Below are 27,901 nucleotides of genomic sequence, written 5' to 3' on the forward strand. Positions count from 1 at the left end.
AAGGAAGGGTTTTGCAAGCTGCTAGTTCACTCTTCCTTCTCAGTGGTATCTTAAGGAGGAAGTGGTAATGCCATCATCTCCTTTAGCTCTGGATGCTAATCCTTCCTTGGCAATTCCAGAAAGAAAAGTAAAAGGGAGCAAAGGGACCATTGCCTGACAGAAAACTCCGCAATCTGCTTGATAGATATGTGAAATGCTTGTGCAAAATACACTGCTGAGACTGAAGCAGTAAATTCTTGCTTGAATAACTCTATTAAAAAGTTTGTTATAAGTGTCTAAAAATGGCCATCCCAAAAAACATAGGGTGGCAGACAGCTGCCACTTATCGTTTCATCTTTTGGACTTTGTATTATTAACAGGTTAGTGTGGGAATTTTGTTTTAATCTGTTTTAAGGAAATGGATTCCTCTCCTTTCAAGAATCAGAGGCACATTCACACATACCTGCACATGCATCCTTAGGAACAGAAACTACATTGACTTCATATACCACAGAATATAAAATTTGGATAAGTTAGGCAAAGTCATACTCTTAATGTGCCTCACAAGTCTTAATGTTAATACAGTATTATTTGTTATTTTCATGTTCACATAATAAGAAAAGATAATTTCAAATTTTCTGTAAAAAATAATCACAAGGTAGGACAGAATTTGCAATATTTCAGGTTATAAACAGGCCTGCAGTGTGGGTAGTGGCGTGTCAGGCAAGAGTAGATGCAGAGAGATCACAGCAGGAAGTACAACTCTGCCTTAGTGCACTTAGAGTTTAGACATGTGTCAAGAGATCTCTGTCCAGTTCAAACAAACCTGCATTTGCACATATATAAGGTCCCACATTTTGTTTGGGGAGATCTTTGCATATGACCCTATATTTATTGGTTTAGGTTTTTCTTTTAAATAACTAAATCAAAGAAGATCCACCACATGTTATGCTTAAAACAAAAGTATCCAATATTGTAAAAGAAGAGGTTGCACAGACTGGAAAGCTTTTCTAAATGAAGGAAAAGGAAACCTCTTATAATTGCATTTCATTTGTAACATACATCTGTTTCTCAGTGATAATGAATAGCACTCATAGAACATCAATTAATGCACAAATTAATGGGTTCAACAGAATTCAAGGTCTTTTTCCAACACACATTGAATATCTCTGCTTCTTTCTGTTGCAAATGTTAAAATATTTAATGTATAAATTATTTTCAAGTTTTTGTTGTTATTATTTGACACATATTTTTGGTAGGGTCCTATCTAAAGAGACAGTGTGTACCCTTCTATCTACTCTCTAGGTAGCAGTGCAGTGTCTGCTTCATTTGACTGATCCTAACACAGCTGATTTTCATCTGCCACACCTGAGCAAATCTCAGCATCAGTTGTTTTCAGTCAGAGATGTCAACTGGAAAGTAATCTTTTGATCTGTGACTGAAGTGGAAGGGGAGCTGAGGGTCTTCAGCCTGGAGAAGAGGAGCCTCGGGGGAGACTTTGGAGACTTTAACACACTCTGCAAGTTCCTGAAAGGAGGAATAGCCGGGTGAGGCCCAGCCTCACCCCCCAGGTACCAAGTGACAGAACAAGAACACACAGCCTCAAGCTGCCAGGGGAGGTTTAGGTTGGACGTCAGGAAGAAATTTTTCCCAAAAATGTTGATTAGATACTACAAACTAGGCGGTTGTAAAGTCACTGTCTCCAGTGGTGTTTAAGGAAAGACTGGACATGGCACTCAGTGCCGTGGTTTGTTGTCATGGTGGTGTTAGGTCATAGATAGGCCTTGATCTCAGAGGTCTTTTCCAACCTAATTGATTTGATGACTCTGTGAAAAAATAAAAGTTGGGAGCGATTTTTTTTCTTTTTCAGAATATTCATAAGAGACTTGAGAAACTTTAAATTTTTTTCTTAATGACTTGAAAAATAGTCCAGAAGTAATTAATCAGAATTCTTTTGTGAATATCAATATTCAAAATTTCTATATTTTTGGTTATTTACACAAGTCACATGTTAATGTCTTTTGTGATAGATTGATCTGTAAAATCAAGTATCAAAAATTAAGGTATAGAAATGAATATAAATAATAAATATGTTTCAGCAAACATTTTAGCTTAAGTTTGTCTTTTTTTTTTCAAATTTGCCATTTTAGAAAGCTTGATACCTTTATTTTAATCTTTTTAAAATGAGCATAAAAGGATGTAAACAAAGCTGAAGTGACATTTTCCTGACTCAGTATTTGCAGGATACAGAGAACACTCACAGAACTGATGATGCTGTGGATGACTCTGCCAGCAAAACACATTTCATTGTCTTCTCAAAAGCTATGTGTATGTTTTGACACCAGCAAAACAACAAAGTTCCCTTTACAGTGGGCTAAATTCACAAGACAGAAACGTGCCTTGTGAATAGTTCTTCTTTTGGCTGGGACAGAGTTAATTTTGTTCCTAGTGGCTGGTACACTGCTGTGTTTTGGATTTGGTATGACAATAATGATAACACACTGATATTGATGTTTTGGCTGTTGCTGAGTAGTGCTGACCCTAAGTCAAGGACTTTTCAGTGTCCTATGCTCTGCCAGTGGGGAGCTGCACAAGATCTGGGAGAGGAGCACAGCTGGGACAGCTGACCTAAAGTGGTCAAAGTGTGTATTCAACACCACAGAATGTCATACACAGTATTTAAATTGGGGGGAGTTGGCCAGGAGGGGCCAATAGTTGCTCAAGCCAGGCTGGGTATCAGTCAGGTGGTGAGCAAATGTATTGGGCATCACTTGTTTCTCTTGGGTTTTGTTCCTCTCCAGTTTTGCTGTGTCCCTTTTCTTTGCTATTATTTTTATTATTAATTATAATACATTAGTTACCAATATATTATTATAATATTATTAATATGTTGTTATAATTAATTATAATAATTATTTCAATTATTAAACCATTTCAATTAACAAATTATTATCTTAACCCATGTCTTTTACTTTTTTTTTCCAGTTCTTCTCCCCATCCCACCAGGACAGGAGGGGGCGGGTATGAGTGAACTCATGGTACTCAGTCGCCAAGCATCTCTCTATCACCATTGAAAATATTTTCTGTTCATTCTTATTTCTACTCTGAGTAGGTGTTTACATGGGTTTTCTGTGCTTTTGATATATGTGTCAAAGCTGCTTCATTTCCTCCTGAACTGTAGAACTGGGAATTGACATGAAATATCTGTCATTCTGTAGTGGCACCAAGGATCTTGGCCTTGAAAACTCTGTTCTTCATTCTTTCTAAGAGAGAATATAAAATTTTCTGTAAAGAACATACAGAGCTTTTCAAAAGTAAGAAGGACCAGAGCCGAAATAAACTGTGTTTCTTTTGCTTCAGCACTACAACCTGCTTCCATGAATTTAAATTTCTACTGGACACCCAATACTGCAAAAAATGCAGTTTCACATCACGTGTCCCTGGTTTTGTCTTCAAGTGCAACTTGGTATTAATTAAAGATTCCTGTCATTATCCTTAACACAGGGAGAAAAAATATTTTGTAGTATAGCCAGAAGTCAATGGATAGAAATAGTAATAAATATAGGAAACACAGAACATACAGAAAAAAATATTACTCTGCTCCCTGAGAAAGGAAACAAACATACTTACTTCCTTCTGTGATTATTAGGGGGAAATAAAGAAAAAAAAATTGGCATTTTATTTAAAAATATTTTTGCTTTTTGAGAACATGGGTGATTTGTAAAGTACACAGCTTTTGTGATATCTAAGTTTTTCAAAGTACTGATTTCTGTCATAGAAATAAGTCCCATTATGTACAGTTTCTGCTGTTTTAAGCAAATCTCGACCAAGTAACAGACTACATTTAGAATTATCGATCACATTTTGGAGAAATAAATGCAATTAAATCTTTTGTTGCTATATATAATGAAAAGGCAGAAAAGAAGTATTATATAGCCATGGACAATGTTAGTTGAAGGGAAAATCAGTGCCTTGGACAGAATCTAAATGTGACTAATAGACTAAGTTCTGCTTTTAGAGATAATGACAATCCTCTCGTTACAAGAATTTTATTTTGTCGTAAGTATAAATTAAATATCCAAAAAAAAGATTAAATATCCAAAACAAAGATTTTTAGAAATTTTGGGTTTCTTTTTTTAATTCAAGGTGTCCATGCAAATGGAACAAAACCAAAAGTAGCATAATTCTGAATTCTCTAATGCCCAAATACAAAATTGCTACTCTGACAATTATTCTGCTTTATCTTTTCTGACCTATATCAGGTCAGAAACCTCAGGTTCTCTTTTTGATAAAGGCCTTGCTTAAACTAGCATTTGCACATATATTTTGATATACTTTAATCTCTATGTCTGACTGAAATATTATTACAGTTTTTAAGTCTGGGTATTAAATTCAAGTACAAACAAGTTTTTATGTATGCTATTTTGGATACAGGAGCAAAAACATATAAAGTCTGGGTAAGCAATTTCTTTCTACATTTGTCTGAGAGTTAAATAGGTGCTCTTTTCCACATTTGAAGAAATGTAAGCTTGTTGACAATTGCAGAATATTTTATCTTTGAGTAATATACACACAAATATTTCCTAGATGATTGATCTGTAACGGTAATGTTAATTAATGCATCTCCTACATTTTTAATTCCAATTTTCGCTTCCTGCACAGTCCCTAGTTACTCCGTGGGCTGGTTCTGGCTCGGATGGAGTAAATTTTCTCAACAGAAGCTAGTTATGGGGCTGTTTTGGATTTGTGCTGGAAACTGTGTTGATTGCAAAGAAATGTTTTAGCTACTGCTTAGCAGTGCTTACATGGAGTCAAAGATATTTCTGCTTCTCCCATTATCCCACCAGCAAGGAGGCTGGGAAAGAACAAGAAGTTGGGAAGGGATACAGTCAGGACAGCCAATGCCAAATGACCCAAGGCATATTCCAAACCACATGGCATCATTTTCAGTATATAAAGCTGGGGGAAGAAGAAGGAAGAGGGAAATGTTTTGAGTGATTCGATTTGTCTTCCCAAGTTGCTGCCACATGCGATGAAGCCCTGCTTTCCTTGAGGTGGCTGAACACCTGCCTGCCCATGGGAAGTGGTGAATTAATTCCTTATTTTGCTTTATTTGTGTGGCTTTTGCAACCCCAATTGAACTGTTTTTGTCTTGACCCATGAGTTTTGTCATTTTTGCTTTTTCGACTCTCTCCCCCATCTCACCAGATGGAAGTGAGCAAGCTTGGTGTCGGGCTTGGTTGATGGCTAGGGTTTAACCATGACATCCAGGGAAATTGTTCAGAGCTACAGAAAGGTTGCCTTCTCCCTTCAGGCAGAAATACCAGGGAGGGATAAATTCTTTTCCTCACAGAGCTGCCTCACTACCTGGTGCTTCTTTCAGCACTGAATATGTACTAGTATTAATATAGTGAGCACCAAATTCCACCAAATGTGGAATAAAAGAGTAAATAAAACAATTTTCTACTTTCTCTTCTGATGAAAACATGTAGATATATCATACGTAGTATAACGTTGCATTTTTGTTCTGTTTTTTTAATTACTTTATTTTAATTTTTGTTATATTATTTTGTTTGCTCTGTATCTGTTAAAATGGAAGTAATGGAATCCTCCTATGTAATTTTAGAACATATTAAATAAGAAGCAAAGACCAACTTATTTTTAATAATCTCTTGAAAATCACCTTTAAGAGCATTTGGCTTTTGTATTCTAAACCCGTTTAGTTATTTTCATGATAGCCACTGGCTTATGTACATCCAGAAGAATATGTGCTAATAGAAGTCATAAATTCTTGCCTTAATTCAGACAGGTGGAGAGCAAACAAAATACTGTCTTTACTCCTGCCTGATAAAGGCCACCATAATATTGCTATTTATTCTCAATGGAGAAATTTGCCTCCTGCATGAGTTTTCTTTTCCACTTGTGGGCCACTTGTAGGTTTCATGGACATCTTGCCAGCGCAAGGACATTGACAATGAGTTTCATCAGGAAAAATGAAATTAAGAACTGATATTTCTCACATTTAAAAAATTAAATAAGCTTTCTAAGGTTCTTTTAAAATGTCTTATGAAGGAACAGTTGATAATATAAATGTATGTTTCATTTGTGGTTTATAGACATATAACTTCTCTCACTGAGCTGAAGGATAATTCAGTTGGGCTCAAGTAAAACCTTTACTAAAGGTTAGACTGTCTGACCTGGCACTGTTTGCATCACAAAATTATGGGGCCAAGTGAGAAAACATGTAATGATGAGGAAATTTATATCACACATATGCCTTTAACATGCACACATTTAAAAGGCATTGTTGTTTTAGGGTTGTTAGAAAGGTCATCTGTGTTCCTCTGAAACACTTGTCGTACTAGAAAAAAGATGATCCAGTATTAGGTCTGCCAAGTCCTAATGCTGGGAATATAAGTAACCTGCTTCATTCTTTTTGGGGGGGCAATGCAATTTTTCTTCAAAAAAGTCTTGTTTGGATTCTCCTTTTGTTTCTCTGTAGTAATTCTACTGTTACATAAATAAAATGTTTGGATTTAATTATAATTAATATTGCTGAAATCAGCAGGGTGTGTTTTAAATAAAGAGCCTTACACAAGAATAATAGCATGTGATTCAATTTACCTTTAAAAATATTATTTGTTGTTTCTGTTATAAATCTCAGTTTACTCTAGGGTAGTACTGTGAATTATTTAAAGAGTATCTTATCTTGGAGAAAAATCCTAATTCATACCAGAAAAATCAATTCTTTATAAAGACACTGTCACCAGAGGACACAAGGAAAAATGACGCACCACAGCTTTGGTCATCATGAAGAGACTAATTTATTTTTTCTGACTCCAATCATTTATAGTTCTCAAAAGGTGCCAGTGGATTGGAAGGTGAACATGCCACCTCTCCAACGACACTGGACAAACTACCAGTCTATCAAATTTCTCCGCCTCTATGAAAGAATGCAAAACAATAGGTTGTTTACAGAAAGTTGCGTGAGAAAGTTCTCTACAAGAATGTAAATTCAGAAGGCTTTAGAAAATCCTAAGAAATCAGGGCGACAAGACACTAACAGCAAAATACATTATTAATTACTTTTTTATTGTGACAGTTCTTTTCAGAAAAAGAACAAAACAAAACTCTCACACACCTAAGATTCTGGGATTCATATATTTTTAATTTTCTTGTAGATCAAAAACATGATTAGATGCAGCTCTTGAAGTCTCATTCAGTGCTGGGTGCACTGTCACTGTCTAGACACAGCTCCGGCGAGGAGCTGGGAGTCACCCCCCTGAGCAGAGCACATGTAGGGATGCTGCTGCCATGCCAAAACCTGGCCTCTTTCCTTCCTAAATGCTTTGCGGTCTCTCAGCCTAATTGTACTTGAAGCAGTGAAACTGATGTGTTCCATGTGACATGTGCAAGGAACTAATTGAATTTTTGGATTAAATTTCTCTAAGTACTGAACAGATATGCAGGGATTTATTTTCTTCTCTTCTTTCTTTGTAACATTTAATAACATGTAACCATATGGTCATTTTTCTTGGGTTTGAGTATCTAATGATCAAATTCCACTGCTGCTATTTGGCTAACAGCTAAAAAGTCGAAAATAAATGTGTGACCTTGACATTCAGAGACCTACTGCAAATGCAGATGAAAGGGCTGGAAGAATATATCTCCAATCTTTTTTTTTTTTTCCCAATAATACGGGGAAGGTTTTTATTGACTGACAGTCAGAAAGAGATGACATCTTTCTTGTCTAGGTTTCTACAATAACTTTTATTAAGTAAAGGCAGCAGAAGTAAGAAGCATAACAGTATTAAGAAGAGGACAAATGAGATTGCTTTCTAAAATTGCATTGATTATTAAAATCACCCGCTCTGTTGCTAGCATTATGCATTTTGACAAGCACCATAACTGCTTGTCAACTGTTTAAACCCAGTCAGAAATACAGCTCAAATAGTACTCAAACTAATTTGGAAAATTAAAAAGGAATTTTATGTGGTTTTGTTTGCTGGGGGCAGGTAGTAAAGGAAACACACTGAGACAGAAAGGGTATTTGGGTAGACTTGTCCCATATTTTCCCAAGCAGGAAGAGGAGTTGAGGAGGCAAAAGCATGAGACAGGAGAAGACGAGGATGGCATGGAAAAGGGGAAATCTGGGACATGCAGTCAAAACCAATGCATGCTAGGAATGAAGTATGTGTGTGTCTGTGTCTGTGTGTCTGTGTCTGTGTGTAATATCTGTTTTCCTCAATGAAAACAAAGACAATAAAGGTCCTTGCCTCTCCAGCTGTCTCATGGATTCTGTACATACTTTTTCAAGGAAACTGGGAGGTTTTGCATACCTTACTTTTCCTGGAAACAAGATCTGATGGATCCCTTTGCTGCTGCAGGCATCCGAAGTTCTCTCCCTTCTCCCTGTCTGATCTCAGTGGCCAGTGGTTTAGTGGTCCTTCTCTCTTCAGGCAAAGATGCACTTGAGGAAGGAAGAGAGGAGGAAAAGGGAGGGCTGAACATTTCCATTGAGCCTTGAGTGTTCTCAGGGAGCAGGGGCTGCAGGATCTAGGGTCTTTGGTACACTAAACTGCCTGACTCCTTCTCTCTGTTACCGTCTTAACAATAGCTATGACATATCTTTATGATGTAAACAACCACAAAGCCTCGCTGTGTCAGCTACTAACAACTGACAGGATCACGCACTGTAAGCACATAACTGCAGGCAGGGAGGATGAGGACCCACCAAAGACAATGAAGATGTTTACACCCCTCAGCACTGCATTGTTTTCTTCCTGTACTCCTCCCCACGAGGTGTTTTCATTAATGAAAATATCCTGCCGAGAGGACGGGAGCACTTAACACCTACTGAAGAAGATCTCTTAAAGTGTTGATTTCTTCCAGACCGGCTAGATGTTTTGCGGTAGAACAAAAGTACTTTAGTTGCCTTAAAATTGTATGACTCCCAAGGTGCTGGAGAGAAGATCGAGTTACTGGAACCTCCTCCCTCTCATTTTCACCTGTTGGAGCCTTGCTTAACTGTCTGGGAAGGCTCAAGATCCAACGATGTAAATGAAATCTACGTTAACAAAATAATTTACCTCTGAGCACTCAGGATAAAGAGATCTTTCGCCTTGACAGTTTAGCAAGTAGTGAATCCTTTTGAGGAAAATTAGTTAATTGATATTGTTAAGGACAAAGTACTTTATTTCCATATGTCTTCACATTTGCACCTGAGCAGGTGCTAACTGATTTAATGATATCCTAAGAGCCCGATTTCGTATTTCGTTAATATCACAAGTAAAAGGAAAAAAAAAAAAAAAAAAAAACCCCAAAGGACTTTATCTAATCTCCCTGAAACCTGTCTAATCTAGGACAATCTGTCCTTGGTCTCCCAAGTCTAGACAGAACTTTAGATAGTGATATTATGTGCTATTAGTGCTTAAAATCTTTGCAGTACTGATCCTTAAACCCATGATGAACAGACTTTTCCAAGACATCATTCTTCTGCATTGTGTTCACATCAATGTTCCTCACTCTGCATTCATTGTTGTCACCAACAGCATGAGATCATTTGGTTTCCACTCACCTTCTGAGCTTTTCTGCTCAGAAGTTGGTCACTCTTTCCTTTCTTTGGGGAACAGAGGCAGATATAATCTTTCTTTTGAAATGTCACAGAGCAGAAAGGTTCTAATCAAACTTTAGGTCTTCCCCAGCCCCAACAGCTCATGCAGTTAACACAGTTAAGGCAGATATCTACCTCTTAGTTTGCTTCTGCATCTTCCCACTGGGCAGTTTTCGAATTGCCATTTCATAGGCCTTCCCAAGCCCTTTAGAGATGATCCAAACACATCTGGGAAGACTTTTGCTCTGATGTGCTCATGTTGTATACAACAAGTAGTTATTCCTGCGTTCCCTGAACTTGACTGATTTCAGTCCAAAGGGATGTAACTACTTGCTTCCAGCTCACTGATTTTTCTGAAAGTCAAGTTCGCTTTCATTATGTTAACACTTCACTTGACTACAACATTAATTTCTAAATTCAAGATAATCAGAACCTGAGATCTTTTTCTTTCTCTACAGCTTAGCAAAGTAACTGCTGGCAAAGTGAAGACGTACTGCTAAGAATGAAAATAGCAATGGGTAAGGAAATGGAGGGGAAACCTGACAATATAATATGGTTTGATTTTCATTTTAACAAGGGCAGATATAGGCAAAAAACCCACAGAATTCATATGCATCAGCAGTAATAGTTTTTACAAGCTATTTGAATGACTCTTAAACCCTTTCTTCCAAGAGGAACATGTAAGCTTCATAGGTACCTATGTATGAGGTAGATGAGAGTTTGTTACTTGTGATACTAGAGTACCAATGTAATGAAGCTGGAAACATTAAGTCAGGCAGTGAAAAATCTCCTCCAGCAGCTCCATTCTGCCAGGGAAGTCCACTTGTGTAGCTTGAAAGAAAGGCCGACATTACACACCTTCTATCAATGTTTTCTGCTTTGGTGTGTCTTCTGTTGTAGCAGACCGACTGTGGCTTGTACAGTTTCCTGTTAGAAGTGATATGGTTCCTCTGACCAGATTTTTTTTTTTGGTTGATGAAGAGGAGATGAGATCAGCTATCAACTTTGACTAAGTCTCATTGCTGTAAAGGGATAAAAATAGAGTAATGAGTACATGCCTAAAGAAGTAAAAATAAGCCCATGTGTGTGACAAAGGTGGTCCACTTCCATTGACTGCTCTTGTCCAAGGTTATCCTATGTTATAAGTTAATGCAGATGGTTGTTGAACAGATTGGGGCCATCCAACAACACCTAGCAATATGTAGCAACATCTAGCATCTGTTCACCTAGCAATGTCAGATAAGAGGGCAGTTGCCTCTAAAAGCCACTTACATATTAATCCACTCAACAGTTTTCTGCTTGTACATCTGGGACTGAGATCAGACTCTAGCCATGACCTCACATAATCCTCCTTCTGTAGTGACACCCTTGCATAATACACAAGAATATTTGCCATGTCAGGGTCATGTCACAGCAGTACAAAGAGTCACAAGTGGCATGACTGTGTCAAGGATATTTTAAATAAGGCATGGAGCCTTACACATATCTGTCAAATGGCCTTGTAAGAGATAGATTTGGGAAGCCCTAAGCAAGGCTGTTCCCAGATGTAAGGTCACTATTACACAACAATAGTGTCCCTTGGTGAGGTGCTCCAAGAGACAATCATCACATTTGACCATTAGATTCTCAAAATGGATATTGTAACAACATAGTGTTGAGTTTGAAAGGAAATTATTTTCATACCTGAGCCAAGAAAAATTTTCCAGTAACAGCAGGAAGATCCAACTTGGATGCCTACAAAGTTCTGTAAGTTAATAATGGCCAGGCAGAGGGCCAGTAGAAATAGATTATATTGTTTCAAAAAATATATATTCATCCCTTTCCCCTTACACTTTGCCTGCTGTTTGCCTTACTGGACTGCAAGTGCTTCAGAGCAAACCTGCATTTATTGCCTGAGATCAGTCATATTACTTACTTAATCAACAGCTGCTAATGATAAATAGGAATGATATAAAACATTAATGTTTTTTTACCCATGTCTGCATCTGGCTCTCAGTGAGGTACTGCACTTGTTACTGCTGCATCTGACCATATGTTCCCAGGGCAATCCCTTTAAAGTCTTCACAGCAGCAATACACCTGGGAAAGCTGTAGGCAAATCCCTGATGATGGGGCTGGACGCCAGAGACAGAGAAACCAAGATAGTCAAGAGATATAAGATGAGCCCTGGGGCAAGGAACAGGCAGGAAGAGAGCAAAACTTGTCAAGGTTGATAACAGTGAAATTCTACAAAACACAACAAGCAGTGGACATAGTGATAAGATTGGTCTTACAGTGAAATTCTACAAAACACAACAAGCAGTGGACATAGTGATAAGATTGGTCTTACAGTGAAATTCTACAAAACACAACAAGCAGTGGACATAGTGATAAGATTGGTCTTACAAGCCAACACAATACCAGTTTTGGCCAAATGACTGTCTGCAGTTCAGTCATCTTGATGGATAGACCAGCGTCTACCACACTCTAGCAAGAACTTGGGGCTGATATTAAATTCTTCCCAGAAAACAGTAATAAGATATGCACCTCTTACATGTTCCTACATAATGATGATGTAGCAGGATGCTGATGTATTAAAAAGACATTGAAAACAAGCAACGTTTTGCAAGTCTTTGCACCTCACTGTAATAATAAACAGTAATCGGTCATTGTCATTTTCTCATATTTTTCCTTCTGAATCTTCAGAGGAATCTTACACCAGAGCATTCAGGTCTCATTAGCTTTCAACAAGCTGCTGTAGTCACTTCCCCAGAAATGGAAAATTTACAAAAAAACACTATTTTTTAAAAATTATTTTTATATGAAAGATTCAAACAGGAATAATTGTACAAAATTCTAGTGTCCATGTCATTCACAAGATCAGACTGCCACAATGAATCCCAAAATCTGCAAAGCAATTTTTTTCCTCATTGTTTTTCACTTTCTAGTTTTTAATCCCATTCAATTTCATTAGTATTCCTTCATTATGTTGTCAGTCTGCATTACAGTGGGGGTTTGGAAGACCTTCAGCAACAGAATTCTTGCGTGTGCTACAACCCTCACCCTTTGTACCTTCATTCAGTGCACAGTAGAATGAATTTCTAAATGCCTGCATATTGCAGGAAACCAATCCTTAGTGAATCTTAGGGTGCAAGTCTAAACAGACGACAGTACGTTCCAACCTGCTACAGAAACAATATGTTTTAATTAAGTATAAGGTTTAATAAAATTTTCATTCCTCATACAAAAATGCATGGTGATTAACAGACAGCTGACAAGACAACTTTAATAATTTCTGATTAAAAGCCTTTGTTTAGTATTTTCAGTCACTCTCTACAGGGAATTAATTACTGGAAATGAAAAAAATTAAGGTTCATGCCAGTTAATATCCTTGAGAAAGTGGAAGGTAATCAACTGTATAAATTACAGTGGTATATGCAGGCCAGCCTGTGGTCAAAATTTGTACAACATACCCCAGTCAGTTTTTGATTTCGTTAGACTGAAATGCATGTGCAGGTCAAATCTGTTGCAAGTAGCTGCTCCATAGTTTTAGGTAATCAGTGAGCAGCTGTATTCAGACAAAGATGCCATTGCAATTCTTCTTCACTGTGATTTTTTAAATGACATTTACATATTTTAAATGGCCACTACTGTAGTTGCAAAGCATATATTTACATAACACTTTCATACCCCATATTGCTCTTTAAATAAGCAAATCACCTTCTAAGGCAAATCTACATGGAAATATACATGAGAACCAGACATAAGGCTGTGGTGAGTACTGATCTACCTACCCAGACCAGGGCTTCAGTTGAAATTGAAACCATTCCAGCTAAATTGGGGTAACAGGTACTCCAACAAATGTTCCCAAACAGGCTTTATATAAAACTAGTGACAAAAGAGAAAATGAACCACTTTTTATTATCCATCGTTCTCAAAGAGGTGTTAGTTCAAAAATTTACCTGGGAAAATGTACTTGCAGAAAGTTTGATTAGACAATCTCTTAGTTGATGTCTGTGATTCTGGAGTTTTTTGCTCCTCTGAGTTGATTGCATTAACTTGAGTCAATTAACAGCATTGTAAATGTTAACCTAGATATGACAAGATACTTTCATGTCAACACAAATGTTTGTATTTTTTCCAGGTCTAAGCCAATTTGCAATCAATTATATTCAATTTTAGCAGCTGGACTGCAGAAGTACAGTACTAGAGAACAAATATATGCCCTCTGTGCATGGTTATTTTTCCCTGCAGAAAACCAGTACCAAGCCATTCAATGTCTTATCACTATGCTACTTGAAGTATCTTCCATTCCAGTTTGTCACCAGTGCCACACAAGGCTTGTACTGGCCACCTGCAAGACCTGCGACAACTTCATGTGCACTTCTGATAATCTTGTGTTTGTCCAGGGATTCTTTATGACTTTTTAATATTGCCTTGATGACCACCATTTGTGGTGCTCAGTTGTCAGTAAGCTTCAACTGAACTAATATTTTCATGAGAAAAAACCTACTGTTGGAGTTTGAAATATTTTATTTGTATATTATATATATATATATGTATATATATATATATATATATATACACACATATATATATAATGATTATATATAATATAATATATAATATATAATATATATAATATATTATATATATTATATATTGTATATGTATATAATATATATATTACTATATATATTAATATATATAGAGATAGTCATATATGTGAACTTGTGTTATTTGAAATTTCCATTCAAGAAATTCAATATTTTACAAGAAAACAGAAAAATTAGTCAGAAAGAGTAAATAATTTCAGGTCTGTTAATAACTTGGCTAAATATTCAGTGTTGTCAACTATATTACTTTGTTTTGGAATTAAGGAAGTTATAAGATGGCAGTAAGATGTAAACAAAAGTTGCCATCATATATATATATTCATAATCAATGAATGAAGTCTCTAAAGGACTGTGAAAATATCTGGGTGAAAAGAACCACTGGCACCAGTGCAGTTTTTAGCATGATGACATTAGTTTTAAAATAATAGTAAACAATAAAGATGTAACTTAGTAAAGAATATGAAAGTGTGTATTATTCAGAAACTGTGACTCACCAATGTTCCCCTCATCACCTGTATCTGCAGGAGTTTGTCCCAGGCCATAAAAGGAGTTGGATTGTGCCGTTAGTTGGTGATACAGAAAGTCTGTCCAGCAGAGGAAAAGAGAGGTATAAATTATGATCAACATTGTTATGAACCCTTTTTCACACCAACACAACAACATGGAGAAAAAGAACTGGTGTTTGTTAGCATGCTCTAACCAACTGAGCTAATCTCAGGGGTGAGTAACTGCTCTTTGTGGTATTAACAGAAACGTCACCAAGGACTCAGGTTTTGAGATAATTTTAATGCTCTGCTTTTCTTTCAAGTTACCTTGCCCCTGCTTTCCAAATAACATTTGTTGTCTTACAGAGAGGTGCAGCTATAACTTATAAAAGACAGAAGGGCTTCTTTCTCCTTTTTCTACTGCTTTTCAGCATTGCAGTAGAGGTTTCCTTTACAACTTCAGGCTTTCTTATTTATTTTCTCTCTACAGCAGACACTCTTTTGTCACAAGTTAAGGGATAACTCTGTAGTCATCACACAGTCAAAATCTCTTTAAATGATTGGAATTTTTGACAAGAACTGCAGAATTAGGTCCTGTACCACTAAGAGTACTTTGACCAGGAGCTGTCAGGGGAAATGGTCATCCTCAGCTATTAGAGCTACTTGAGTGCATCAACACAACAAGCACTAAATTGGGAACAGTGCATCTTTAAAATGCACTTAAAAATCATGGTTTAGATAGGGACTAACCAAGATTATCAAGAGCAGTTGCAGAAATTTTCCTTTAAGTATATTAGAATCCTACATATTAAACTGTGAATATTGATAAAAATATCCTAAAGAGGACAGTGGAGCTCATGCCTGCTGAGGAGACTCAAAATTACAGAGAAATAAGAAAATCATAGAGCTTGGGATAAAACAATAAATGCAATTATGATATCTCAACTCATTTGCATCATTTTTTCTCACTTCAACTTATCTTTTCTTCATGAATAGCTGTAAAGCATTGTCATTGATTAACAGTTCTGAAATGTTTAATGTATTTTCTCATTTGCAAATGTACCTGTGAAGCTGGTTAAAGAGTAGGGCATACTGTTGAGAGATATAAAATATGATTGTGAATTAAGTTTTGACCTGTGTGGGATTCTGAGTGACCTTAGTTCTTTCACTTCATCAGTACTTGAGGTACTGTACACCTCACAAGCAAGTGCTCAGCACCTGATTTGAAGAAAAGCCATTTAAAATAATTTGCATGTGAGGTTAAAAATAGCAAGATTTGTCATGTTTTTTATAAATTCCTTGTTGCAGAAGTTATCAAATAGAAATTAGGGGGTATGCTTGATGGTACTGACTAGAGAAAATTTTGTTATTACACATATTCTTTCTTCAGCAATACCATCTCTCTTCCATCACATCCCAGACCCAAGTGGTTGTGCATATTCCCTCACTTATGCTGGGTTGCCATCAGAGAGATCAGTTTATTGATCTTAATACCAATGCATCAGCAAAAGGAAAGGATATTGGGAGGAACAATTTAGCTGATGCTGGCTATGAGAAAAGGTCAGTAGCCCCATAGCCTCACCATCATGAGAAATTTGTCACTACTGCTATTGATTAGGTCAAATCTACATGAAAAAGTTTTGGTTTTGCCAGTAGCAAAACCAGCACTGTCAATAAATTTTATATTGGTTCAAGAAGCAGATAAATGTGACTGAAATCTGTCTTTGTAATTCAAGATCATTAGGCTGAAGAAATTCAAAGTAATTTTAAAATATCTGTATCTTCTAGACAATTTATGAAAAATGCTTTTTTCTAAAAATATTGATTTACTATACTACAGTCTATTTACTCTGGTGTTCAGCTAGCCTTACAGATATAAAACTCTTTCTTACCACAACAATCTGCCTTCCTGTGGGTTAAGTTTTTTATCCATTTATATCTGCCCAGGCAATAGGCAAATTTCCCTCTGCAAAGCAGTGATCTCTTACATTTTTCTATGCTGGTAAATCTTTATATTTTAAGGATTTTGATATTACTTAGACATTATAAACAAACAATCAAACAATCAAACTACCCTCCTCTTCCCCTCCCCTCTCTCCACCCCAAAATCTTTGCACGGAGCCTGAACACAGGAATATTTCCCCACAGGTAATGGACATCTTTCCTTAGGATGATCTTGAAACAGACTTTTCCCTTTCATGACTCTATTAGGCTTGGATACTTCTGGAAAATAAATAAATTGTGGGGAATCATCACTTCAACCTTTGATAACATATGCTTGTTAACATATTTATATATTTTAATTCCAATAGACTGATATTTGGTGCTCATATTTTCCTGTCCTAAAAGAAAGGAAGCAGAAAAGAGGAGAGAGAAACTACAACCCTGAAACCAGGCCATTCATAATTACCAGAGTAAGTTTCTCAAGCAAAACTTTTTTTATTTCTACAAAAGAGAATTTTTTTTTCAGTAGCACTAACATACAGACAAAAAAACCCATCCACCTAGCTATTAAACAGACATTTATTCATAAAATAATAAAACATTTGTTTCAGGATTCTGTACATAATAGAGAAAAATATCAAAATAATTCAGTTTTCAGTATAATTTTCTGCAATCTTTCTTTACTCCTAATTGGAGACTTAAAGTGACTGCTGAGTCAATAATATTATACAAAGAATTATATTGATCCACAAGTCACTTTTCTGACTATGACTTAATTCTAATTGCGACGTTTAACACAGATTTACCTGAGAAACAGTGCAAGTCAAAGTATGCATCTCACTAATTCTCTTAGTGGACTAGTATAAGCAGCTTTTTACATAATGGTTTGTGTAGTCAATTAGCAGAGTATTAGCTATAATAGATAACGTTCTTACTAAGACCATATTAATTAGAGCTTAAACACAGCTAATCTGAGACCTATATTGAATTTATATTATTATGTAAGCAGAATGTTTCCGCAGGCAAGTAATTTCCTTCATAGCATTTTAAGGAAAAGGAAATCCTAGCATCTGAGATATTAACATGCCGATTTTATCAGAGTATTGCAAACCACTTAATGTTTCTTAAAACTTGAGTGTGCCAGGCTGTATTACAAATAATAATTATGAGCAGTAAAGGACAGAAAGATTGAATACCTTTTAAATGTATTGGGGAAAAAAAAAGGGCTGGAATTGCAAGCTAAGAAAATAACTGCAAGAATTTAATGGATGTATGTTTCTGCTCCTCATTTTCCTTTTAGTTACACCACAGCTCTGGAGTTGTCTATTCACTTCTCTTCAGCAAAAAAAGAGCTAGTATGCCTATATGGACCCATTTTTTAGTGAAAACATGAATTCACCAGTTATGAGACAAACTTTCTCTGAAAACAATTAGGAATCCTGTCTTACACAAATTAAAATTAATTTTTAGTTGCATGGATTTGTGGTCTCCTTATCACTTTGCTCAGCAGTTCTGCAATATAACCAAAGCTTAATAGGTCTCTGGTAAATCAGCTACCTGAAGAAATGCTATAGGCAAAAACACATTAAATTTTTAAATCACAGATAACCATGGAACTCAGTAATTGCAAATTTACAAGCAGAGAAAATTTCGGAATAGTATCAAAAACTGTATTGCAGTGAGACTAAAACGCTGCCATCTTGACTGCTGCTATGAAGTGTGACATCACTGCTGTTAATAGAAAAAATTCCACTAATATGAGGCTGATAAGGCCACTACATTCTGTGGTCTAGTTACACCACTGAGAATTATTGCCCATCTGCATGCCAGAAGACAAGTGACTCTCATGGTTGCTGAAATGAAGTGGAAGAATGAGGGCTAATATGGTTGTAAATGCTCATGCCAAGAGTCATGTAGGTGACTGAGGCACACCAGGCAGGTTAGCACTATAACATCAGATGCAGATTTGACAACCTTTTGAATACATACTCCCCTCTCCCATTTTTATTGAGAAGCCATTTTTGCATTTGTAGTAATTCAAAATTTTTCATTTTTAGTGAAATATCCCTTCAAGCATTTTGTGATAATTAAGTATCAGCCATACTCAATCGTATCTAAAAATATGAGCCAGCAGTGCTTTAAAATCTCCCCAGTTTATGCATTATTTTTGGAACATGTACTTTAATTTCACCGACAGAGGTCACTAAACCACTGAGAGAGAACCATAAAGTGTTTGGTGGGAACACACCCTAGTCAATCTTCCTAACATCTTTCAATAGTGATTTTCAAAGGGCTCTTATACAGCTGCTTCAGTAAATATAAATTCAGTTGATATAAAGAGAGAAAAAAAAGGAGAGTGTATGCTTATGTACTCAGGGAAATGAGCTTTACTCAGGATATGAATTACACAAAACACTACATTGTTAAAGATATTTCAGTATTAGAATTTATTTAAAATATCTATTATGAAGCCAGTAGCATACATACATGCATAGGTATGAGTATTGTTAAACCAATTTTTCAAGGTTAAAACAGGCCCTGATTTAAACAATAGTGTTTTGAATGACCTGCTGAATTTTATTTTTCAAGCTTTGTGCTGTTGAAAACCAACCTAGTGGGGAGAGAAGATGAAGAGGAGGATCCCAGAGAAATAACATTTAATGGTATTAGTACCAGATAGAAGCACAGGAGAAACCAAGAGCTGTCACTGACTTGCTCATTTTGGCAGAAACACTCAGCTAATGGAACTGTATTAACACATAATTTTCCAACTTTCAACTGTAATGAAAAGCTATTTTTACAAATCATTACTTTCAGTATATGGTGTTTCAGCCACATGGCTTCTATTAGTGTACAGGGGAGTTTCACAACTGAAGCTGCCTGTGCAGCACTGAAAGTGCACCTTTTATGTTGAGCTAATCCCAGAGGGGAGTCAGCACTCGTGCCCATGTCCTTTTGACCTTTATCCTTTTCATGTATTTTGCCTCAGTAGTAAAAGGTGAAAACCTAGTTTCTGTGTTTCAAAACAGAGCTTTTCAACTCTGATTCTCAGTGAAGCTAAGGAAAGTAACATCAGCTCTTGTGGAAATGTTGAAAGTTCCTGGCTCAGCAATCAACAATAGCTTTCCAAATGTGTTTTTAGAATCGCTTTTCTGGTAGCCCTTTGAAGCTCACCCATACAGCCCTGCTGCCATCCCTCTGAGCAGCTGTGAACATGTGAAGTCACTGGAGTGGAAGATGTTAATTACTGTCAGCTACTGGAATTTCTCCAGGGACCTCTTGTGGTTAGAAACGTTTCCCTAAAGAAGTGCGCTAGGTACTGGGATCATCTCTCCTTGTAGCATACCTGAATCCTCCCTTCTTAAGCAAAAGGAATTTCTCATTCCAAAGCAAAATTCTAAATATTCACTTGTAGTTGTTCTTCTCATATGACACTGTGATTTTTCTAAGCAATCTTAACTATAGAATCTTTTATTTCTGTGAATAGAGTTCCAACAATAGGGAACTGAGTTTTTCATGGACTAGGTTTAGCATATACACAGATTTTTATTAAGAACTGAGGAAACAAGGTAAAAGAAAAAAGGAACAAAATCAGAAAATATGGAAAATAAATTGATGGACAGAAGTGTGGTTAGGGCTTTTTCCCCACAACTAGAGTAACCTGAACTTCCTTTTTACAGACAAGAAAAGGCTACACACTTCCCTCCGTGTCATCAGAAAAGGGCACAGACTAAAAATGGTCTTTTTTCTTCAGATTTACCTCCTGCTATTTGTTGGCATTTTGAGCCTAAACTAGTTAGCATCAGGAGCTTGATGTGATGCCAGCGAGATATTACCCACAGGGAACCAAAATAATAGCAGATGAGCTGGCAGAAAGATCCCCAGAAAGGGAAAATAACATTAAGATTCTAAGCCTAGCCCTGTACTGTGACAACTACAAAGCACCTTTAATGACTGAACACATTCTTAAATATACCTCGTAGATCTCTCTGCAGTAGTTAAACCTTGTAATCACTACCACCCCCGCAACAAGACCAAGTCAGGTAAGTCTCTGGCTACAGAGAAGAGGATGAAATCGTTAATCTGCAGGACTTGACTCCCAACGTGGGAAGATTAATGCTGAGGACATTTCTGTTGTTCGTTGCTGTAGGTGAGAATGGCACATGCTCCCCTGTATCATAATCTATCAAGTGACAGACACAGCAGTCTTTGATAATCTAAGGGAGTTGAAGGAAAACAGTCACCCTGATCCCCAAGAATGCTGTCCCTTTACCGTAAGGGCACAGAAGTCCTCATCCGGCCCCAGAAGGAAGGTGTAAGTGGGAAGAAGGAAACTGAATGTAATGGAAAGTAAACATATCAACTGTGAAAACCGTAACCACCAGCAGCTACTGAACTCCTTCCTTGTTATACTTAAGGACAAGTACGCTGATATTCAGTGTTTACAGAGGTAAAAGTCCCACAATTACAGGGCCAATTCCCTTTTATGTAGGCCATTAGTGCTCTTGTATTGTACTCCCTCTTCAGTCCAACATCAAACGCAGTGATTGAGGAGTAGATAGAGCTCAGGTGAGGGATTGCTTAATTCTTTCAAAATGGTCACTGCTTAATGGCATAGACCTTCTCCTAACTTTGGTTCAGCTGCTGCAGGCCTTTAACAAGGCTTGAGATGGTAACAGAATGTGTTTCCCAGGTCACCACAACAAAGGAGATAAAAGTACACAAACACAAAACTGTTATATACAAAAAGTTTAATTGAAATACCTGTATAAAAAATATGATCTCCATACATTTCACACCGTTAAACAGAAGAAAAAAAAATCCAAATCCAAGCTGCATAAATGCAACCAGATCACAGAAACACAGCTATTAAAATAAATTAAGGTTTATGACTCTGCCACTCTACCTTCCAGAGCCAATGCACGGAGACTGTACAATGTCAATAATTTAAAACCCTTCGAAACAGCATTACTTTACACTTCTGGTACAATAATACCAGACAAAAGGCATACTGACTAACTTGAAAAAGTCATTCTATTTCCCTTAAATTAGACTTTGTACAACAATTTCCCATCTTCCAACAAAAAACTGGTAAGGTCAGAAATTTTTTTTTATTTTTATTTTTTGTAACCAAAAGTTGACAGGAATGCAGAAAAAAAAAGTGCCATGGGCAAACCACTAGAATTCCCATGGGGAGAAGGAGGGGAAAGCACAGTGTTGAATAACTCTAACCGAATAAATTAACCAAATAAATAGCCACAGTTAAAAACTGTGGGAGGTCTTCGAAAATCCAAACAATAAATAACTGTATAGTACACGGGAAAAACCAAGTTTACATAAACACATTATACAGGTATGGAAAAAAAAAAAGTAGAAGTCCTTGAATATTGCATTGATTGTGCATTCAACATGCCCATACATACTTTAAGACTCGCAGGGTGACAAAAGGCCGGGGGGAGTTGAGAAAGGGGCTTCTCATGCCCAATGGTAGAGATGATAAAAGGAAACATGAATAAATGTTTCTGATAAAGAAGCCGATATACCTGTTCATATTTCTGTGCAGGCTATAGGAAATATCTTGAGCAGCAGAGGTGGGTTGGATTTGTAAAGGGCAGGGGGGCAGGAGTGAAATGTCTGTGTTCAAGTATTCCATCACCAGTGGATGGGACTACTTCATTCAATCACCGAACAGGTTCTCCAATGCATCATAGGAGCTGCTTCCTCCAGCACTGAGTCTAAAGGGAGCAAATTCCTATAATGAACTGGATCTTCTTTGGACATAGACAGCTCAAAAAAGAAAGTCCCACTGAAGCAGCTTTCAAAAAGGCACTCAAAAGCAAATAAAATCTAGTCCAGGCTCTATGAGAGCAAAAAAGTTTACCATGTATTCAAGAGGTCACTGCTTTCTCAATAAGGTCAGTCTTTGACTAAGTACTGGCCTGCAACTCCCAAAAATCAGCGTTTCCAAAGGAAATCTCTCATTCCAAAGCAGAAACCAGCAAAGGGGGAAAACAAAATCAAGTCCCTCAGACAAAGATTCAACTACAGAATAATGAATGCATTTTTCTAGCCCCTCCTATGTATTGGCAGCAGCACTGTGGTCTTTCTGCTTGAAGCTCCCCCTCCCAGTGCGAGGTCCTTAGTAATTCACAGACTCTCATTACTTGAACTTGTGCTAGATACATCAGTATCAAGGGTCCGTAGCCTTATGTCACAGTCCTCAGACTTCACTACTTCAGATTTGTGCATCCATTGATGGTCAAAAATCTGCTCAAGTGTTGGTCTGTCTGAAGGCCTCAGTGAAAGGCACCATTTGATCAGCTGTTGACATTCTATAACAAAAAAAGAAAGCCATATTAGACTAAAAAAGTAAAAGACAATCCTCAGTAACAAAAATGCACCCACACAAGCTCTCATGTACAAGACTATTAAAAAAAACCAAACCCAGAACCAAAAATCCCATTTGAGTTCTGTAGAACTTACCAGGTGAAATTCTTCTCCTGAAGTATAATCGCCCCCGCAAGATTTCTTCATCTTGCTCAAAAGGGATGTCTCCACAAACCATGTCATATAACAGAACTCCCAGAGACCATACTGTTGCTGACCGCCCATGGTATCTGTGGTATCTGATCCACTCTGGAGGACTGTATACTCTCGTTCCTGAAAGCAAAAAAAAAACCCAACACAATTAGAGTAAATGTTTAAAGTGTTTCCCCATTGTTCAGCTCCTTCTGGCAGAGCTAAATTAAATTCAAAAACTTGACATTTAGGAATTAAAAAAAAACAAACCAAAAAAACAAACCAAAAAAAAAAAAACCCAACACCAAACCCAGAAAACTAAACGGCTTTAAATTTTTCACAAGCCAAAACCATTAGCAGTGTAATTTCAGGTCATCTGCAGGGTTACACCATCAACAGACTTGGCCCATCCGGTTGTTCTATTTTGTTGCAAGGAATAACACAGCCCCATCAGCTGACTGTTTACTGAGGCAAGCTCCCTTTCACTGACCACGTGGCGTCTGCAGCATCACACCAAAAATAGACACAAAAGGACAAAGGGGGCTGGCAGGGAGGAGGAGAGGGCGACAAGAAGGTGAAACTCAGGTCTGCCCGCATTACACGGGGCTAATCTGCTTTATCCAATTCCACAGGGCAGTAAACAAAATAGGGCCGCTTACGATTTCTATGTTTTTAAAACCTCCCCCTGGGGCTTCTATGCAGCAGCTTTTCCCAACTCGCCCCCCTTCCCCTCCCTTCAGTGTCCGAGAGCTCCTTGGATACCAAACAAAACCGGGAATTCGTGATGCCGAGGTCACGTGCGGCAGGGCTTCGAGTTTCACAACAAACAGATGTGAGTGCGGCAGCTGGGGGCGGGGAGGGGGGGGAAGCGAGACCCCGGTGTTACATCAGTCGTACTCCAAGGACTGGGGGAAATGCTCCCTCTAGTCACATGCTGGCTTATGTTCACCTTTCCCACCTCTAAAGCATCGACCCCAGCCGCTGTAGCAAGTCATTTCGAAGGAGCGCATTTGTCCCCATCGCTTTAAAATCTGCAATGCGGGATTTCCAGGACACTGGCAGAATGGGAGCGGGGGAGGTACCACTCCGAGTTAAAAAAAAACCACCGCATATAAAAACTGCATATCCACACATGGAAACATCCGACACTGGCAAAACCTCCATGTAAACAGATCGCCCTCTAGGAAAAAAACCCCGCTTTTTCCAAGACAGGGAAACATAAACTGCTGCGTCACTGCCTGGAATCGCTTCTTTCCTACGCAACTGAACACCCCTAAGCGGCTTCGGGTCCACAGGTTTCCATTACTGATAGACCTGATATGAACCCCCGCATCAGAGGCTCTGCTGGCTGTGACTAGTCACTGGAAAGGGGCTACGCGGCAGCTCTACGGAGGGCATCACTCCAGGAGGGGCACGGGAAGGGTGGGGGCCACGTACCATCAAAATCGGTATAGACTGTGTCCTTGAGGAGGGCCCCCGAGCCAAAATCAATGAGCTTCAGCTCTCCTGTGCGGAGGTCAACCAGCAGGTTCTCGTCCTTGATGTCCCGGTGCACCACGCCGCAGCCATAGCAGTGGCGCACCGCCTCCAGCACCTGCCGGAAGAACCCGCGGGCGGTCTCCTCGTCCAGGGCACCCTTCTCCGTGATGAAGTCGAACAGGTCCTTCACCAGCTCGGGCCGCTCCATGATGATGAGGTACCCGTCGGGCCGCTCGTACCAGTCTAGCAGCTTGATAACCCCTCTGAAGCCGGAGCCCACCTTCTTGAGAAGGACGATCTCCAGGGGCACCATGATGCCGCTCTGGGCAGAAAAAGGGGCGCGGGTCAGCGGGGGGGTGGCGCGGCCCGGGGCACCCCCTCGCTGAGGGGAGGGAGGCGGGGAGGGCGTGCAGGGCGGGGAGGAGGGCGCGGCCGGCGGGCCCCCTCTGCCGCTGCCGCAGTCCGAGGGGCGGGCGCGGCGCTGCGGCGGCGAACCCCCGCCAAATTCCCTCCCGACGCAGAGGCCGCGCCAGCGGGGCGGGCCCCACCGCCCACACAATGGCCTCGCCGCGGCGGAGCCCCGCGGCACCCCGAAGCCCCCCCGGGTACTTACAATGGTGCCCCACTCGGTCACCCGCTCCTTCACCACATGCTTCACGGCGACCTGCGGAGCGCGGAGAACAGAGGCGCCGTGAGCGGCGGGGCGGGCTCAGCCTGCGCCCCGCCGCCGAGGGCCGGGCCGGCCGCGCCCGCCGCTTCCCGCGCCACGCTCCCGCCCGCCGCCCCCGCCCGGGCGCCCCGCGCCTCACCGGCAGCCCGTCGGCGATCCTGTTCCCTGCGTACACGGTGCCGAAGCCCCCGCTGCCCAGCACGGAGCCCACCTGGTACACTTTATCAAATGGCTCCTTCTCCACTTTCACTGCGTAAACAAGAGGGGAAAAACCCGCGTTAGTGTCCGCAGCCGCACTGCGCCCGAACAGTAATAATAATAGTAATAATTATAATAATAACAAATAATGTGAAAAAAAAGCCCACAAACGCTCTGCCTAGCAGACCCATATTGTGTGCGCTGCCCTGATTCCGACCAAGGCTTTATTAAAAAAAAAAATCAATCTTTTTTTATAAAAAAAAAAAAAAATTAAAAAGAACCGCAGCTCCGGGAGTTGCGAGACGCCGAGCCCAACGCCCCGGTAACGCAGGGTCGGTCCGCGCCCTCCGGCGCGGCGCTGGCAGGGACACCCCAGCCCCGTACCTGGCTGGAGGATCTTCACCGGCAAGTGGTCCATGCTGGGACTGCAGATGTGCGCCAGCGAGCCGAACTTGGAAAGCAACATCTTCCGAGGCGAGGGAGAAAACGTCGAATTAGTTCCCCGCGGCAGCTCCGCCGGCGTCCTCTCGGCACGGCGCGGCTCTCCTCTCTCCGGAGCCGGCGGAGGGCGGCGGGCCGCCGAAAGCTTCTGCGCGGCTCCTTCTTCGGCCAGGGGCGGGAACCTACTAAGTCCTTGGGGGTCCGTCCTTGCCGGCAGCAGTCCAGGTCGCACAAAGTCCTCCGGAGAAACGCAATCAGCGAACGCGCCGCTCCCGCGTTTCTTCTTCCAGCCGGCGAAAGCCGCTCGGGGCGCAGGCAGGCACAGGCAGAACTATAGCCCTCCGCGGAGGCAGACAAGTCCGGGGGCTTCGGCTCCGCGTGTGGAGCCCGCCCCTGCGGGGGCCGCGGTGGCAGGAGCGGGCTGGGCGCCGCAGTGGAGCCGTGGCGGGCGGAGGACAGACCGCGCCGCCACCGAGCTGCCCGCGCGCTTCTGAGCCGGTGGCGCCGCCGAGCCGCCTCTTAACTCCCAATATTTTGGTGCGGGCAGAGTGCGGCGAGCGCGCCGAGAATATCCCTCCGCGGGGGCGGGGGGAAACACCTCTCCCCGCCGTCCCCGCCGCCCCCTCCCCTCTGCGCCGGAGCCCCCGCGGGGCGGCGGCCGTGACTGCAGCGCCCTGTCCCGCCCCACCGCACGGGCGGGCACGGGGAGGGCGGGGGGCTGGGAACTACTTGTTCTGTAGTAACCGGCGCGCAGAGTTACACATCGTCTGAGCGGAACGCATCACACATTAGCGGCAAAAAAAAAATAAAAAAAGAAAAAAAAAAAAAAAAGGCTGGGGGGAGATTCTCCCGTGCGCGTTAACGCTGCTGCGCAGCCAATCGCCGGGCGCCCTTTCAAAGGGCTCCCGGTGTGGCCCAATGAGGAGAGCCCTCATTTGCATGCGGCGCGCTGCCAGGCGGCGGCAGGGCGGGAATGCCTCGGCGCGCCGAGCCCGCCCCGCCCCGGGCTGCGGGAAGGTCGCTCCGAGCCGCCGCGTCCGGGGCTGCGCGGGGGCGGGGCGCCAACAGCGCCGGGGCACGGTGGGCCGCGGCTCCGCGGATCCCGCCTGGGGCTCCGGCAGTCCCGGTATGGTGGTCAGAGCCCGCTCGCTTTGCCAGCCGGTGCTCCCCAGTGAGCGCACGCGGCGCGCTCCCTCGCCCTCATCGGCGATTTCTCATCCTCCCTAGCTCTGTCCCCTCGCCTCGGCGCAGTTCGGCCCCGTGCCAGCGCGGGGGGACGCCGGCGCCTGCCCTCCGCGCCTGCCTCTGTCAGTCACCCCCCCTGTGCGGAAGCCCCGCGGGGCCGGTGTGGCGCGACGGCGGGCGCCGGAGTCCTGGCGGCGCAGCTCGGAGGAGCTGAGCGCTTCCCGCCCCGCCGAGGCGCCGCGCCTGGAGAGGGCACGGAGCTGCGCCGCCGCCCGCCCCGCAGGGGGCGCTGCATCAGCAGGAATGGGGGCGCGTCCCGTCCACCGGGCTCGCGGGGGTCCCTGTGCCAGGAGGCCGCGGCGGTCACCGCGGCCCGGGCCCCGCCGCTGTCAGGCCCGCGGCTCCGGCGTTTTATGAAGGGACACCGAGACAGTTAGGGACGCCCAGGCGGAGGGAGAAGCCCGACGGCATCCAGGGGATCTTGCCGAGTGTGTGTCCAGCAAAGCTGTGGGCGACTGCTTTAGAAATTAATGAGTCCGATGCTGGGTGGGCAACAACTTCATAGCTGCTCCGGCGGCTACTTAGAGGCCAGCCCAGATGCCCTCCCAGGGCTGGCGCTCAGGCGGGGGGCACCCCGCTGTTTGCAGACAGCTCGGCGGCTGCCCCTCCACACCCTGTCCCCGCCAGGCCGGCACCGCCGCCCTGTCACCCACCACGGCCCAGGTGAGGAGCTGGGAAAAGCAGCGGAGTTGAGGGAGCGGTGCTCAGCGGGGATCCCTGACGCGAGGGTGTTT

At 41.3% G+C, this 27,901-nt stretch overlaps 1 protein-coding gene across 1 annotated transcript; it reads right to left on the bottom strand.

The window, feature by feature from the left end:
• Positions 1–21,349: 21,349 nt before the first annotated feature.
• On the bottom strand, positions 21,350–26,451 carry PIM3 (Pim-3 proto-oncogene, serine/threonine kinase). The gene is made up of 6 exons (XM_068189784.1): positions 25,866–26,451; positions 25,423–25,532; positions 25,227–25,277; positions 24,572–24,935; positions 23,099–23,275; positions 21,350–22,947 (listed from the first exon to the last, which is right to left on the bottom strand). The coding sequence occupies exons 1-6, from the start codon at positions 25,945–25,947 to the stop codon at positions 22,763–22,765; spliced, it is 969 nt and encodes a 322-aa protein (XP_068045885.1). The 5' UTR covers positions 25,948–26,451; the 3' UTR covers positions 21,350–22,762.
• Between the last annotated feature and the right edge of the window lie 1,450 nt (positions 26,452–27,901).

The sequence above is a fragment of the Anomalospiza imberbis genome, chromosome 5, assembly GCF_031753505.1.
Source record: "Anomalospiza imberbis isolate Cuckoo-Finch-1a 21T00152 chromosome 5, ASM3175350v1, whole genome shotgun sequence".
NCBI lineage: Eukaryota > Metazoa > Chordata > Aves > Passeriformes > Viduidae > Anomalospiza > Anomalospiza imberbis.

What these genes read in the sequence shown, in the direction of transcription:
- PIM3 (XM_068189784.1), bottom strand. Translation starts at nt 25,947, where the DNA reads ATGTTGCTTTCCAAGTTCGGCTCGCTGGCGCACATCTGCAGTCCCAGC. An exon ending in GGTGAAGATCCTCCAGCCAG is followed by an intron (nt 25,533 to 25,865) that starts GTACGGGGCTGG and finishes TTGTTTACGCAG; the next exon opens with TGAAAGTGGAGAAGGAGCCA. An exon ending in AGTCTATACCGATTTTGATG is followed by an intron (nt 23,276 to 24,571) that starts GTACGTGGCCCC and finishes TTTTGCTTTCAG; the next exon opens with GAACGAGAGTATACAGTCCT.